Here is a 14,127-nt window from a genome sequence, read left to right as displayed (position 1 = left end):
GCCGCATTTAGCAGCGTGCTGCCCATACCCGGGTTCCCCGCCAACACTGTGCGCCTCGGGACTTAAGGACCTTATTTTTATCCAGTTATTTCACCCTAGTATTCAGAACCGTGGCTGGAACCTGGCAGGCGTGAAATAGACACTTAAGAATGAATGAACGTTAACGAAGAAAAAACAAAGAAGCAGTCTGCTTCCTTTGGTTCGAAGGCGGGAGTGCAGGGAGAGGTTTGGACTTGAACCGAGTCGCCCCGGGACGCGCATGCCCCGGGCACGCCGCTTACAGGGTGGGCCGGCAGGCGCTCCCTTTGACCCCCAGCGCGCCTGCGCGGTCCAGGAGGGCCCTCCACCCCCGGGCGCGCAGTGACGCCCCCTCCCCGGTCCTTCCCTCCAACAAGTCCTCCCACTCGGGTCACGGGGTTGAGCGCGGGGTTAGGAGTGCGCAGGCGCAGTGGGCGGCGGAAGTCGCGACCAGGAAGTCAGAGGGGCAGGGGCCGCCCCGCTTTGCGAAGGGCCCCGCGCTCCTCCTCCTGCTCCCGCGTGCCGCCCACCCTGTCTCACGTGGGGCGCAGCCCCGCCCCACCTGTGCGGGCGGCCACGCGGCTGCCACCTCCCGCACGCGGACATGGCCCTCGACCCCACAGGTACGGGGCGGGAGGCGGGGGTTGCGGAGCCTCGGGGGCGTGCGGCGGGCGTGGGGCAGGGGGCGGGCTGGAGGTGGTGCGGCGCTGAGGCCGCCCCGCCCTCCCGCGTCCCCGGCGCCCGGCCCGCCGGCCCTCGGCGAGAGGGTTAGGGGATGGCGGTCCGACTGTGGCTTGCGGACGTTTTCCGCCTAGCGCCTGCCTCCTTGTCATCATGCTCTTTGCACAGTTTGGGGCACAGGCTCCTTTAAATATCTGTAGTCCGACTTGAACACATCGGTCAGGACGAGGGCCCGTTTCTCTGGAAAGTGTCCCCGGACTCCCGGTCCCGTCCCCTGACTTAGGCGCGCCCTCCTGGTGCCGCGCGGCGTCAGTGCCCGCCTCCGACGCCGTCCTCAGGAGTCCCCTGCGGTACCCGGCGCGGAGGATGCTCGCAGAGTTGCGGGTCTGGGGGGAGTGCTGATTGGCTTTAGAACATTCCCTTCGTTTTATGGATGTGAAAACTCAAGGCGGTGGGAGGAGGAATGACTTCCAACCTTTGGAGAGCCAGAAGTAAAACAGCCCTGTTGGTGACTCAGGGAGAAGGAAATAGACGTGTAGTTGACAAGTCTTGTGGCTGGGGAAGCCGAGTCCGGGTGAGACTCAGAATCCCACGTCCAGCCCGGGCTGCAGGCCGTGATGCCGTTTGAGTCCTTATGGAGTAAACAGATACTTGTTGCCACCTCACTGTGTGTCGTGTCTTGTTCTAGGCCCTAGGAAACTAGTGTATAGGACAGAAAGTCCCTGCTCTGTCTAGATCTTGTGTTCTAGTGGTGGAAGAAAGAAGACAGCACCCCTCTCCCCGTACACACTTTTACAGATTGTGGTAAACATGAAGAAAATAAGCGGTGACAGAGGTAGATGGTAAAGCGAGGACCACTTTAGGTGGAAGGGTCAGTGAAGAGCTCTAGGAGGAAGTGTCATGTGAATTGGCATCTGAAGGACCAGAGGAAGCAGTTCTGTAAAGAGGTAAGGAACCAGTATGCTAAGGCGCTCCAAGGTGCAAGTGCTTAAACGATTTGATTGGAGTGAGGGCCAGAGTGTGGAGATCTGTCAGGAAAGATGCTGGGAAAGTAGGCAGAACCTAGATGCTGCAGGGCTTGAGCGGTGATAAGTAAGCATTTGGACTTTTCCTCATGTTATCAAAAACGTGTGGAGAGTTTTAAAGAGGGCAGTGACATAATATGATACGTTATGCCTTTACTACCCTGGTAGCAGTGGTAGCATTGTAGAGGGACCCTGAGAGGAAGGTTAAGATGGTAGCAGCAGTCCAGGCCAGATATGTTGGTATGTATTGGCCTGGGCTGCTATTAGGAAGAAATGGAAAGAAAGACAAAGCTTCGGAAGATGTTTTGGAGGAGAAATTGACAGGACTTGCTGTTGCATTGAATGAGTGGTGAGCGAAAGGGAGGCATGAAGAGTAATTCCTAGACTCTTGATTTCAGCTGGGTGGCTGGTGATGGTCCAGTCTAACAACACGATGCTCATTGGAAATTCAGATGAAAGCAGACATGGAAACAAGATTGGAATGGAAAGTAAGAAAGTGGACTCAGCAAGTAGGACGATTTAAATATTTCTTTGTTTAATTATCAGGATACAAATGTATTGAAGTCAGCTTTTTTTTTTTAAACTTAATTTTTGTTTGGTTCATAGGTTGAAACATAAGTTCATATTTTGATATTCCTCTTCTTACTGTACACAGTGGTATGTTTCTGAGTAGATATGCCAAATGAAGTTATATAGCAAAATCTGTTTTCTCATTGGTTTATGTTAGGTTTTAAAACTTTATACAAGTTTGATTTTCATTTGGCAGCGGCTTTTAACTAACTGCCATTTTAACTAACTGTCCATTTTCCTCAAGAAATTCTGAACCCAACAATGAAATGCAGATTGCATACTTTTATATGTAGTTTTATTTAAGAAATTTTCCTTTCTGTGAATGTAGAGGTAATACCAGCACTCTTTGGAAGCTTATCAGCCATAATTACTTTCCCTATTTTCTCTTACTATTTGAGTGCAAAGAGAAAAAGCTGGAGAGTCCAAAACACCGAGGGAAAGTGTGAGGGAGAGAGAAATTTTTAAAAAATACTAGTTGCTGTTTGCACTTGCAGATGTTCAGAATTACTTTGCCCAAGCCTCTGGCGGTTTAAAATAGTCCACGGGCAGTTCTAATATGGAGAGGAGAAACACGGCTCTGAAATCTCCCAGGTTTATTGACTTGATCTTCAGCTTTGTTTTCTTATCAACCTAATCTCCCTGCTCCTAGGGAAGTTCTCCCTACATCTGTAGCTGTAAACAGGACCTTTGATCACATAGTAATGATTCAAGAAATATACAGTGTAGTTCATTCTCCTATAAAAGGACTTAAGCAGTTAGTCTTATTCCAAGTTATAACTTTACCAATTTATAACTCTTTCTGCAAGTATTATATTTATTTTAAAAACCCAGTCAAACTTAGGTGATTGAAATTTTAGAGGTTGTTTATTGATCACCTATAGAAAGGGTGTTAGAAGTGGTGCTTGTTGAAGTAGAATTTCCAGAAAGGTAAAATGATTACTTACGCTAAGACAAAGTGAATATGTATTGAAGATTTTCTTCAACTCAGTAATTAGTAAGGGAACCAGTAAAATGTAAAAAACACTCCAAAAAGCATTGAGAGGTAGATACTAGAATATGTCATAGATTGTTGGCTTAGATAAAAGCTGGTTAATTTAAATAGGGTCATAAACTGTCATTTTGGGGGTTATCTTTCCCACTGGTCAGATATTATTTCTGTCTCTGTTGGACAAAGTTCTAGAATTTAACCTCTGCCCCTAACAAGTTGTAAAATAGCCCAGTCATGGGAAGTCCAGCCTAGTGCTGTCCTGAAAGGACACCCAATTAAGCCTTTGCTGCTTCCAGAGTCCAGAGAAATCATCTGACATGATTATATTCCCAGATGACAACTCACAGGAACCTGGGCCTGAGAAGTTTGATTTCTTACTTTTTCTAATACCTGGAAGAGATTCCCTTCTCCTCTGTTTTTCTTCTACCTTTTCCTCTTTGAGCAGGGTAGGTAGTTTCCCTGCCCCATCTATTAGGGTGGATTCACAGTGGGGGCAGCAGGAGAGAAGTTCCCTTAAGTGTGTGCGTGTGTCTCCCTCCCTGGGTGTTTTCTTCCAGAAATCTAATAAGGGGAAGAACATGGTAGTGAGCGGGCTCAGGGGTGGGAAGTGGGCTCAGGAATTTCATGACATTCCACGAGTAAGATGTGTGTATCTTGGGAGGATGGCATTATGGCAGCTCTTGGAATACTTAGGTTGCATGGGTTCTTTTAGTGGTTCCCATGGAGATGGAGGTAGATGAGCTTTAGGTATACCAGCTCCCTCAGTCACTGGAAGAGTCTGCTTTTCAAGTTAGACATCTCAACGGTTGGGAGAATCTTTTTTTTTTTCTGAGCATTGTGTGATTAATATGGAAAAATACTATAATGTAGTTGATTAGAAAATTTTTTATTTTGTTATTGCTTCTGTGTTTTCACAGTATCTGGTTACACACAAATTATATTCAAGTTGAGAGCTAAATATCTGACTTCTCACGTTTTATGTATTGCTAAGCTCAAATCATGTTTGCACTAGAAAATATATTGCTTTTGTCTCATTAGATTAACAACCTGAAATTGTTCTCTGAAATTTATTTATTTATTTTTAAAATTTATTTATTTCGGCCCGTGGGATCTTCGTTGCGGCATGCAGGATCTTTCATTGCGGCGAGCAGGCTCTAGAGCACATGAGCCCAGTAGTTGTGGCCCACGAGCTTAGTTGCCTGACCAGGGATCTAACCCGAGTCCCCTGCATTGGAAGGCGGATTCTTAACCACTGGACTGCCAGGGAAGTCCTCTGTTCTCTGAAACTTAAAAACGCTGGCATTAGCAGAGAGCACAGGAGAGAGAGAAGCATTGAAGTCAAAGAGGGATGTGTTTGGAGGCCCTGTGGGGTTTGGACTGTGATCATGAAATGTCTCCTAAACCCGTTGGTGGAGTTTGAATTTTATCCAAGAATAACAGGGAGACACTGCAAGTGCAAGAGAGTGACAGGTAGAACTTTCCTTCATTGTGTGTTGATCTGACTTTTGATCAGATCCCGAGCGAGATCTCAGCTGAACCATCTGCATTGGGGCATCACACCTGGAGGCATGGGAGGTCCGTCTCTCGTGGGTGGTTGTAATTTTGACCACCTGGCCAAGGTCTTGTCCCATTTCTTTGCTATGTTTTTCCTATCTTGTAATTAATAAGTAATCTGTGGGGAGACCATTGAAGACCATGCAGATGTTCATTCCTCATCAAAAATCCCCCTTTGATTGAGTCTCCATTGATGATTTTTGCCCGATTCAGTCTTTCCTATGATGGTTACAGAATGATGGTTTTCTACCTCCAGCGCTCTCTCCATGTTTATTAGATGGTTGTTGACATTTTGCCGTAGACAAGAAACCATTTTGTTTCTTATTGATTTATAGATTTGTTATTGGTGTGGACTCATGAATTTCTATCTTCTCCATGGTTCATCATTTGTTACTGTGTGTAATTATTTTGGTACTCACGTTTTCTCAGATTTGGCCAGTGAGAGTTCGTTCAAACCAGCTTCTGGGTCCTTGGGACGTGCTCCCATCATTTTTTGAGCATTTCCTTTTTTTCTCACACAATATCTCTGGCTCCTCTAGGACCTCCCCTGGCCCAGCCATAGAATTACTCATTTCTCAGACAAGCCCTGGTTCCTTTACTTGGGCACGGTATTGAGGAACGAGATTCGGGCACCTGGGCACCACTTGGGTGTTTTATGTGCAGGTGATTTATTCATGGAGTGTTTTTAGGAAAAACCTGCCAGGGAGGGAGGGGAACAGGAGCAGGAGGGGAAGAGGCTGAGTAAGGGTGTGCTGCAGGGCTTGTCCTGCTTTGGAGGCAAGGGAGCTGGGCTTTGTGATGCCTGTCAGCCCAAGCCCGCTGCAGGGGTAGGGAGAGGGGACCTCGAGAAGGAAAACCGCCAAGTGCTCCCATGCCCCAGGGCGGTGCTGGGAAGGTTGCAGGTGTGATGTTTCAGGTTCTCTCCTCCAGGAGGCACCTGTGTTCCCCGCCACGGGAGGGACACCAGCTCCATCCTAAAAATAACTTATGTGAGTCTGTTAGGAACCTTAGTTTGGGTAGTGAGAGCTTGGATCAGATAGGCAGTTCAGGTAGGAAGGGGTACCCTTGCACATAAAACGTAAATTCACATAGATGTGTGTACTGCGTCCAGGTGTAAAGTATCTCGGGGTTGTGGTAAAAAAGTTTAAATATACCTAACATATGCCAAATTGTTTTTGTTTTTGTTTTTCCTCTAGGCCATTTGACATGCTGTTCCTTCTTTTTGGAATTTTTCCCTTTCTGCCCCACCCCCACACCTGTCTAAGTCTTGTTCATTTTTTTTAAAAAATCAGTTTCAGAGGATGCTTTCCCTGATGGTTACCACCCTCCAGACTTTTGCAAATTTTTTTTTTTAATATTTGGAATTTTAAAAACCACCAAAATTTCAAAGAATCTGGGTATGGAGTTTCTTTCATTCTAATCTAGAGTTTTTTCCTTGAGAAATAGAATGAAACCTATAGACGGGGTATGTCTATATGTATCATATAACTTGAGAGATGAAGAAAAATCTGATGTGAAAATGGGAATATTTACTTGCGTGGTGACCAGTAAATGTCTTTCATATGGTTCCATATCTTTAACTATATTAGCGAAAGGATGATTAGAAAGGATAGGCCAGTTATTACACGTAGACTGCAAGACATTCTCCACCAGCCCCAGGAGGCACTGTACTGTTATGCAGTTAGCACCGAGTTGAATTTGGGAATGAGTAGGACTGACTTGTTTCAGACTTTGCCAGTAACCTCAGGTCCTTTAAGAATTCTGAACGGCATAATCTGAGATTTGAGGGTGAGGGGCAGGGAGAGTAAGATGTATCAGCAGCTGAGGCTGCTTCAAGCCTTAAAGTTGTATGTTTTTAAATACTTCCAGCTGGTCTCAAGGGGTTCTTGACTCAGCACAGAAAGTTCATGTTTCATTGACTCGATTAGTATGGTTATTTATCTCTAAGGGTGTTAATGCTGTATTTGTAGGCATCGCTAGGTGTATAGATGTCAAAAATGCAAGTACCTTAGACTTGATAGAAGTGGGCCACACAAAATGTGCCCAAATAAGAACGTTGATTCCCAAATTAACCTTCTCCCCCCACCAGCCCCCATTATAATTTTACATTTGTAAGTAAAGAGATTGAGGGAAAACATTTTTAAGAACGTGGTGTTTACTATCCTGCATTGTGTTTTTGCTAAAGAACTGTTACTGGGAGGTTTTCCAGATTAAACGATTTGTTAATTAACTAAATATGATTAATTGAAAGACAGAGTTTTAAATGTTTATGCTGCAGAATAAGGTACATCAGTGTATAAACAATCCTTAGCATGTTGCTTGCTACATAGTAGGTGCCTGATAAATGTTTAACAGAATGAATATCAAATGAATGAATATTTTTTTTTCAACTATTTGTTAGTATAATGATTATCAAATGTAGAAACTTAAATACATGTGTCATTTATTAAATAGTTTTATTGCATGTTTACCATATGCTAGGAGTTAGAGGGAGTTATGGAGGTTAATGAGACATGTTCTCTGACCTCATTCTACTTAAGTTTCGTGCAGTGTTTTTTTTAAAATTTTTTTTTTTTATATCTTCCAGTCACTTAGGCTGGGCAGCCTGGTGAGGGAAGGGGTCTTGGGCTATGCCCCTTAACCCTTGGGTGTCTGGCATGATACGCCCGTTTTCTTTCTTTTTTAAAATTTATTTATTTTATTTATTTTTAAAATTTTTGGCTGCGTTGGGTCTTCGTTGCTGCGCGCGGGCCTTCGCTAGTTGTGGTGAGCGGGCGCTACTCTTTGTTGCGGTGCGGTGGCTTCTCTTGTTGCAGAGCACGGGCTCTAGGCGCACGGGCTCAGTAGTGGTGGCTTGCAGGCTCTAGAGCGCAGGCTCAGTAGTTGTGGCTCACGGGCTTAGTTGCTCCGCGGCATGTGGGATCTTCCCGGACCAGGGCTCGAACCCTTGTCCCCTGAATTGGCAGGTGGATTCCCAACCACTGTTCCACCAGGGAAGCCCCGTGCAGTGGTTCTTAATCTAGAATCTGATATTCGAATTATTTGGGGAGCTTTTAAAAATACCAATGCCTGGGTGTTACCCCAGCATCTCTGTTTTAACTGGTCTAGGGTGGGACCCAGAATCACAATTTTTAAAAGCCCTCTCAGGTGTGGCTGTTAGATGCAGCCAGAATTGAAAACTTCTGGTACCAAACCCTGTCTTAGTCTGCTTGGGCTGCCGTAATAACATTCCATAGACTTGGTGGCTTAAACAGTGAACATTTATTTTCTCGCAGTTTGGGAGGCTGGGAGTCCGAAGTCAAGGTGCGGACCGATTTGGCTACTGGTTCTTCCCCTTCTTTACAAGGCCACCTATCAGATTAGGGCCCTACCCATATGAGCTCATTTAACTTTAATCACCTCTCCAACTACAGTCATTTTGGGTTTAGGGCTTCGACATGAAAATGGTGGTGGTGGGGACACAGTTCAGTCCGTAGCAACCACTGATCTAGCAGGAGAAGATTTCGTAGGTAGTGTGCTGTGCTGTGTTCTAAGTCCACGTGTGATTAGAGCCATAGCGTTTGTGCATGAAACGCCGTGGGGTTAGAGGGTGGAGAATTCGCTTTCAGGTGCTGGGGTCAGGGAGCACTTTGGGTAGAACAAGAGTTGAGTGTGATGTTAAATAAGTAAACTTTGATAAGGAAATAAGAGGTAGGAGATGGAAAATAAAGACAGAAGATTGAGCTTGAGTTTGACTTGACTAGTGATTTGCTGGGTGGTGATGCAAGATTGCTTTGAGCTATGTAAGCCTCAGGTTCATAACGCCTGCTCCTGCCTGTGATGGTGTTTGTAAAATGATCCCTTCTACCACCACTTTTTCCTTCCTTCTGAAAATATTTATTGTGCTTTTTCTGTGTACTATATAAATCCAAGCTGACTTTTTTTTTTAAGCTAAGAAGGATAATATAACCACTGGGGTGGCAGAATAAAGATTTAAACTATAGAAATTTTAAGTTGAAATTCTGATGCTGGTGGGACTTGGGAATTACTAACAGATACTTGAAAATGTGGGCCGAGTAGATTTGGAGATGTAGACAAGCAATGAGAACACAGCATAAAAAGTACCATTTTTAAGGTGGAGCCTTGTGGGATTGCTGCGGGAGGAATAGGAGCAGAGCTTACCTAGAGAGTGTTTATACTTTTTTCAGTATTACCATAGTTCAGAATATTTTTGAGGCTCCTTTAGAATTTGCCTTCAGCCTCTACAGTACACATATCTTAATATCTTAATTATTTATCTTAATATCCTCATTTTGGTAAATTTTTGTTCTGAAGGTGAACTTGAATTTCAGCCAAGGTTAGCCAGAGGCAGTCTGGTGAAGGTGGTAGGAAGAAAGTTGTATTGTGGAACTGGTTTTAACTCAGAACTCAGACTGGCTCTGAAGGCCATCCTGAGAAAGATGTGAGTGATTTGAGCAAGGGTTGAATCTTTGAAATAAGTGAATAAGGTCTCAATATAAAAATAATTCCCTTGCTGTGTTATCAAAGTGGTCCATGTGTTTTGTTAAATTTTATGAACTCTTACAAGATGGAGGGGAAGAACTGGTAGAGCTAGTGTGGCCAGAGGCATTGAGAAGCATTCGTAAGGATGCAAGTAGCCCACTGTGTTCCAGACGGACACCGGAGGGAAAATAAATCAGGAGTGTGTTGCTGGGAGGCCCAGGCATGCTGTCATTTATTCCTTCTGTTTCCCGTAATAACACGGCTGATTTTCTATTAGATATCAATGGGAAATTGTGCTTGTAGCGAAAGACAGTCTTGAAGTTTTACCAAATAAAGTAAACGTGAAGCCTTTTCATTTAAGACATTATGGCCACAATGGAGATTGCAGTGCTTTTCTAAAATTGGCATGTCTTCTTGCATAAGTTGATTTCCTGCTTTGGTATACTTTTAGTCTTGTCCCTTTCTGGCCTCATCTTGGTTAAAGCAATGTGGGTGGAAGAGGAAGTTTTCACACCTAGCAATCTGCAGAATCTGAGGTCCAAGAAATAGGTGCTTTGGGGAAATGGGCACATGTGGTGTGAACGAGGTGGTTACTACCAGAGGAAGCTGATAGGACAGAGGAGTACAAATGTAGCACAATGATTGTGGGAAGTCCGTGGTGTGTGACCCAGAAGCAGAGCAGAAATAGGCACATCTGCTTCATTGATGTGCTTTCTGGGTTTTGTAAGTTTGAGCTTATAAAAAGATTCTGTTGTCACTGACTGACCTGTTATTTGATGTTTATTCTCTGTGAAGGTACTTTTCAGCCAACTGACAAATCAGTCCTTTTGCTTTTTTTTTTTTTTTAATAATTTTCTTCATGGTCAGAATCATTTAGCTTTACTTTCTGATCAAGAAATGTGAAGTTTTGAATTTTGCTTGTTCAAAACGATGCTTCTGAAACCAACAATCTTCTTGTCCAAGGGTTCTTTCAGGCTTCTCCGTGACTTTGGAAGCTCATGGGACCTTGTTTGCTGAAGTCCCCTGAAATAGGCCACTGCCCCAGGTGAGGGGTCGGGTTGTGGAAGAAGATTTGGGGCCTGCCCTTTTATCAGAGGCCTGGGTTATTTCCCCTCTGTGAGTCTCCATGTTTTTATGTGCAAAACAGAATCCAAATACTTAACCTGAGGGGGCTTTAAGAAGACTAAAGGGTGTTCCTGGCCTTCATCTTGAGGTTTCATAGCCAGAGGCTGCTGGACTGTTGGGAGGAAAATCTTTCCTGCTATGGATTTTCTTTGTTTTGTCGATTCAAGTGTGGCTTGAAGGGAAGACAGTGGGAAAGGGACACTGATCTTCCCTGTGTTCGTTTTCCCAGTCTCCGTACCCCTGCCCACCCACCCCTTCTTCATATTACACTGTTGCTGTAGAAGTGGGTATGACCGAGCTGGCAGACACAGGGAAGTCTGGTTGGGGCATCAGTGTCTTTGAGCACTGAGACCGGAGTCCTCCTGGGCTCCTGGTGTGAAGCACGCAGTGCAAAGGTACCAGTGGAGAGCTCTGGTCCTGCTGTATTGTACACAATGCTGTCTGCCTGGGCCCTTCATTTGGAGACTCTTGGTAGCTGGTATAGAAGAGGGACTTAAAGTAGAAACCGTTGCTAATAAGAGCAGTTTTGCACATCTACTACAAGCATTTTTCTTATTTTTCCTCCAGAGTAAACAGTAGCATGGAAATGTCTGCGGGAACAAGTAAGTGCAACTAGGAGGTTCCAAAAAAGACAAAAAAGTGGCATTATCTAAATAACAATTAAATTAATTACATTAGAACATTTTCAGTGTTGAAAAGGTATTCCTTGCCCTTCTGGTGTCACTTCTTTCCAGTGGAAGATTCTGTGATGCTCTGAGTTGCGTCACTGTTATCTTTGTGGATTCATGGCAAGTGCTGCTGTCATTTGCCTTGTAATTGAGGATGGCATGTTGCAGGAACACGTGAGCCCCAGAGCAAAGTCTGAACTAACAAAGTCAGCCAGTGAAAAAGGTGAAAATTGACTTTCAGGTGATGATAGAATGTTGAGAAGTTAGAGCTTTGGAAATTTTCCCCAGTGGTGTTATCCTGATTCTTCATCTCAGTATAAATTCATGTGACTATAGAGTAGCAAATTCTCAAAATTTGATTTTTTTTGTAGGCTTTGGTGCAAATGTATAACATATGCATCATATTGACATTGAGGGAATCACCCTGTAATTTTGTGAATAAAAAGTGCCATATCTATAATATTTGTAGTGTTGAAGGAAACTTTGAAATATGTATAAAATCATAATTAATTAAAAATTGACATTTAATGATCGGTATGCTACCAAGTGGTATCAGAATTAATTATATATTTTTAAGTCTGGTTTTTTTTTTCTTTTTTTTTTTTGGGCTGCATGCCATGCAGGATCTTAGTTCTCTGATCAGGGATAGAACCTGTGCCCCCTGCAGTGGAAGCGCAGAGTCCTAACCGCTGGACCTCCAGGGAATTCTCAAGTCTGTTATTTCTGATTTAACACCAAGAGTGTAGAAAATCTAAATAAATATTTATATGATTCTAGAATTTTCTTTGCCATAGGAGGTTTTAGAAGAACGATCAGAACGAGTTCTTGCAAGCCATTTAAAAAATGTTTCCGGAGGAATATTATAACCTAGAATTTATAATGTAGGTAAATTTAGGTAATCAATATTATAATTTACTTATGGAAAAAATGGTTCAGTACCACAAAGCTATGTCTTTATTCAGGGAGCTAATTTAAAAAATTAGTGCTTTATCTAAGACCACTGCAAGATGTGTAGAGAAAGAGTGGATTCATCAGGACACATTATAGGTGAGTTGTATAGATTAAAACTGTATGAGTGAAAGGAAGAGATCACATTCTGAAATTGATTATATAAAGTAGATCAGCATATCACAGTATTTCTTCTAATCTGTTCAGTAATAATACTGTTAATTACTGATGCCTAAATATGGTTTGCACTATAGACAAGGAGAAAAGAAGTGTGTGGAGACTGCCCCAGTTTTATTGTCTTCCCTCCAAATAGATACCAGCTTTCCACTCACAGGATGTGTCACAGACACTTCAAATTCAGCTTGTCTACCCTGAATCACCCTCCCACCTGGGGTTTCTTTTGTCTCCCTGTCTCAGTGAGTGGTCACATCGTTTCATTTGGAGCCAGAAAACTGGGAAGCTCTCCTTGACTCATCCTGGTTCCTTAGTCCCCTCAGGTCCCACCACTCCTCCAGAGCCTCCCTCTCAATCTGTCCTTTTTTCTCCACCCATACTTGCAGTTCCTTCTGTATGCTAGTGTTCTTTTTCTCATCTTATAGCAGCTCTGGCAAAGCTAAGGAAAAGAGAACGCATAAATCAATAGTGTAGGCCAGAGTTCAGCAATCTATACCCTGGGCAGAATCTGGTAAGGCCTGTAGGCTGTGAATGGTTGGTAACATTTTCAAAGGGTTGTTAAAAATAAATAAATAAATAAAAGGAGTATACATGACTGAGATGGTTTGTAGCCTACAAAGCCTGAAGTATTTACACTCTGGTCCTTAACAGAAAAAGTTTGTTGACCCCCTGGCATAGGTAGTGAAAATTGGGATACAGCTATAGGTGTAGTAAAGAGGAAAAAGTCATGTGAACGTCTTCATATCATTATTTTTAAATTTTAGATGAAGTGGATAGTTTCCTTGAGAAATACAAACTTACTAAAAACTGCAACTTACTCAAGAATAAATAGAAAGCCCTTAGAAAATTGGATCAGTAGTTAAAACTCTCTTTGTGTCTATCTCCCACACACATACATACTCCCAAACCCTGACTAAACCAGGTACACACACACATATACACATATACATGGCAGGATATTGGCTTATGTGATTGACTGTTGGGCAGGTCTGAAATGTGTAGGGCAGGGTGTCAGGAAGGGCAGCCCTGGAACTCTTGGTCATGAGCCAAAGATGTGGTCTGCAGGTGGAATTCTTCAGGAAAATCTCAGGTGCGCTCTGAAGACTTTTCAACTGATTGAATCAGGCCCACTCAGATTTTCTAGGATGCTCTTCCTAAAGTCAACTGATTAAAGACGTTAATCACATCTGCAAAATACCTTCCCAGCAACAGCTGGATTAGTGTTTGTGTGAATACCTGGGGACTAGCACCTCACCAAATTGACCCATAAAGCTGACCATCACGGGTGGTTTCTACCAAACTTTCAAAGGACTGGTAATAATCTTGATTTTTATACAAAGGGGTCCAGAGAATACAAAATGAAGTCCCTAACGTATTGTTTGAATAATGTGACTTTGATACCAAAACAACACAAAGATAGGAGAGTAAAGTCACAGGCAGATCTCAACATGAAGATAACTTCAAAGATTCTAAGCAAAATTTGAGCACTCAAGACAGGTGCTGCTGGTTACTACTCACTGTTCTTCTAAAAGACATAGACAGAATTGAAAAAGAAAGGTACAGAGCTTTCCTGATGATTGTCTATATAGAAATTGGAGGACTTCCCTGGTGGCGCAGTGGTTAAGAATCCGCCTGCCAATGCAGGGGAAACAGGTTTGAGCCCTGGTCCGGGAAGATCCCACGTGCTGCAGAGCAACTAAGCCCATGTGCCACAACTACTGAGCCACAACTACTGAAGCCCGCACACCTAGAGACCACGCACCACAACGAAGAGTAGCCCTTGCTAGCCGCAACTAGATAAAGCCCGCGAGCAGCAATGAAGACCCAACGCAGCCAAAAATTAATAAATAAATTTATAAAAAAAAAAAAGAAATTGGAAGAGAATCTATTGGCA

The 14,127-nt window shown here is 43.5% G+C and overlaps 1 protein-coding gene across 7 annotated transcripts in view; it reads left to right on the top strand.

The window, feature by feature from the left end:
* Positions 1 to 444: 444 nt before the first annotated feature.
* The window catches only part of CMC1 (C-X9-C motif containing 1), a 73,463-nt gene continuing 59,780 nt past the window's right edge, over positions 445 to 14,127 (top strand). For 2 of the 7 annotated variants that reach the window (XM_082348806.1, XM_082348805.1), the window contains exon 1: positions 449 to 641. Coding sequence is in view for 6 of the 7 variants with exons in the window: in XM_082348805.1 (XP_082204931.1) it covers positions 623 to 641 (19 nt within the window). In the remaining variant the exon portion in view is untranslated. Of the gene's footprint in view, positions 642 to 1,515; positions 1,647 to 2,122; positions 2,234 to 11,008; positions 11,046 to 14,127 lie in introns of those variants that run through there. The other 5 variants (XM_082348801.1, XM_082348800.1, XM_082348802.1 and 2 more) reach the window with 5 other exon arrangements.

The sequence above is a fragment of the Balaenoptera borealis genome (assembly GCF_965194805.1).
Source record: "Balaenoptera borealis genome assembly, chromosome: 12".
Classification (NCBI taxonomy): Eukaryota; Metazoa; Chordata; class Mammalia; order Artiodactyla; family Balaenopteridae; genus Balaenoptera; species Balaenoptera borealis.
Note: the sequence above shows the minus strand (reverse complement) of the source record. Positions and strands in the feature narration are given on the sequence as shown.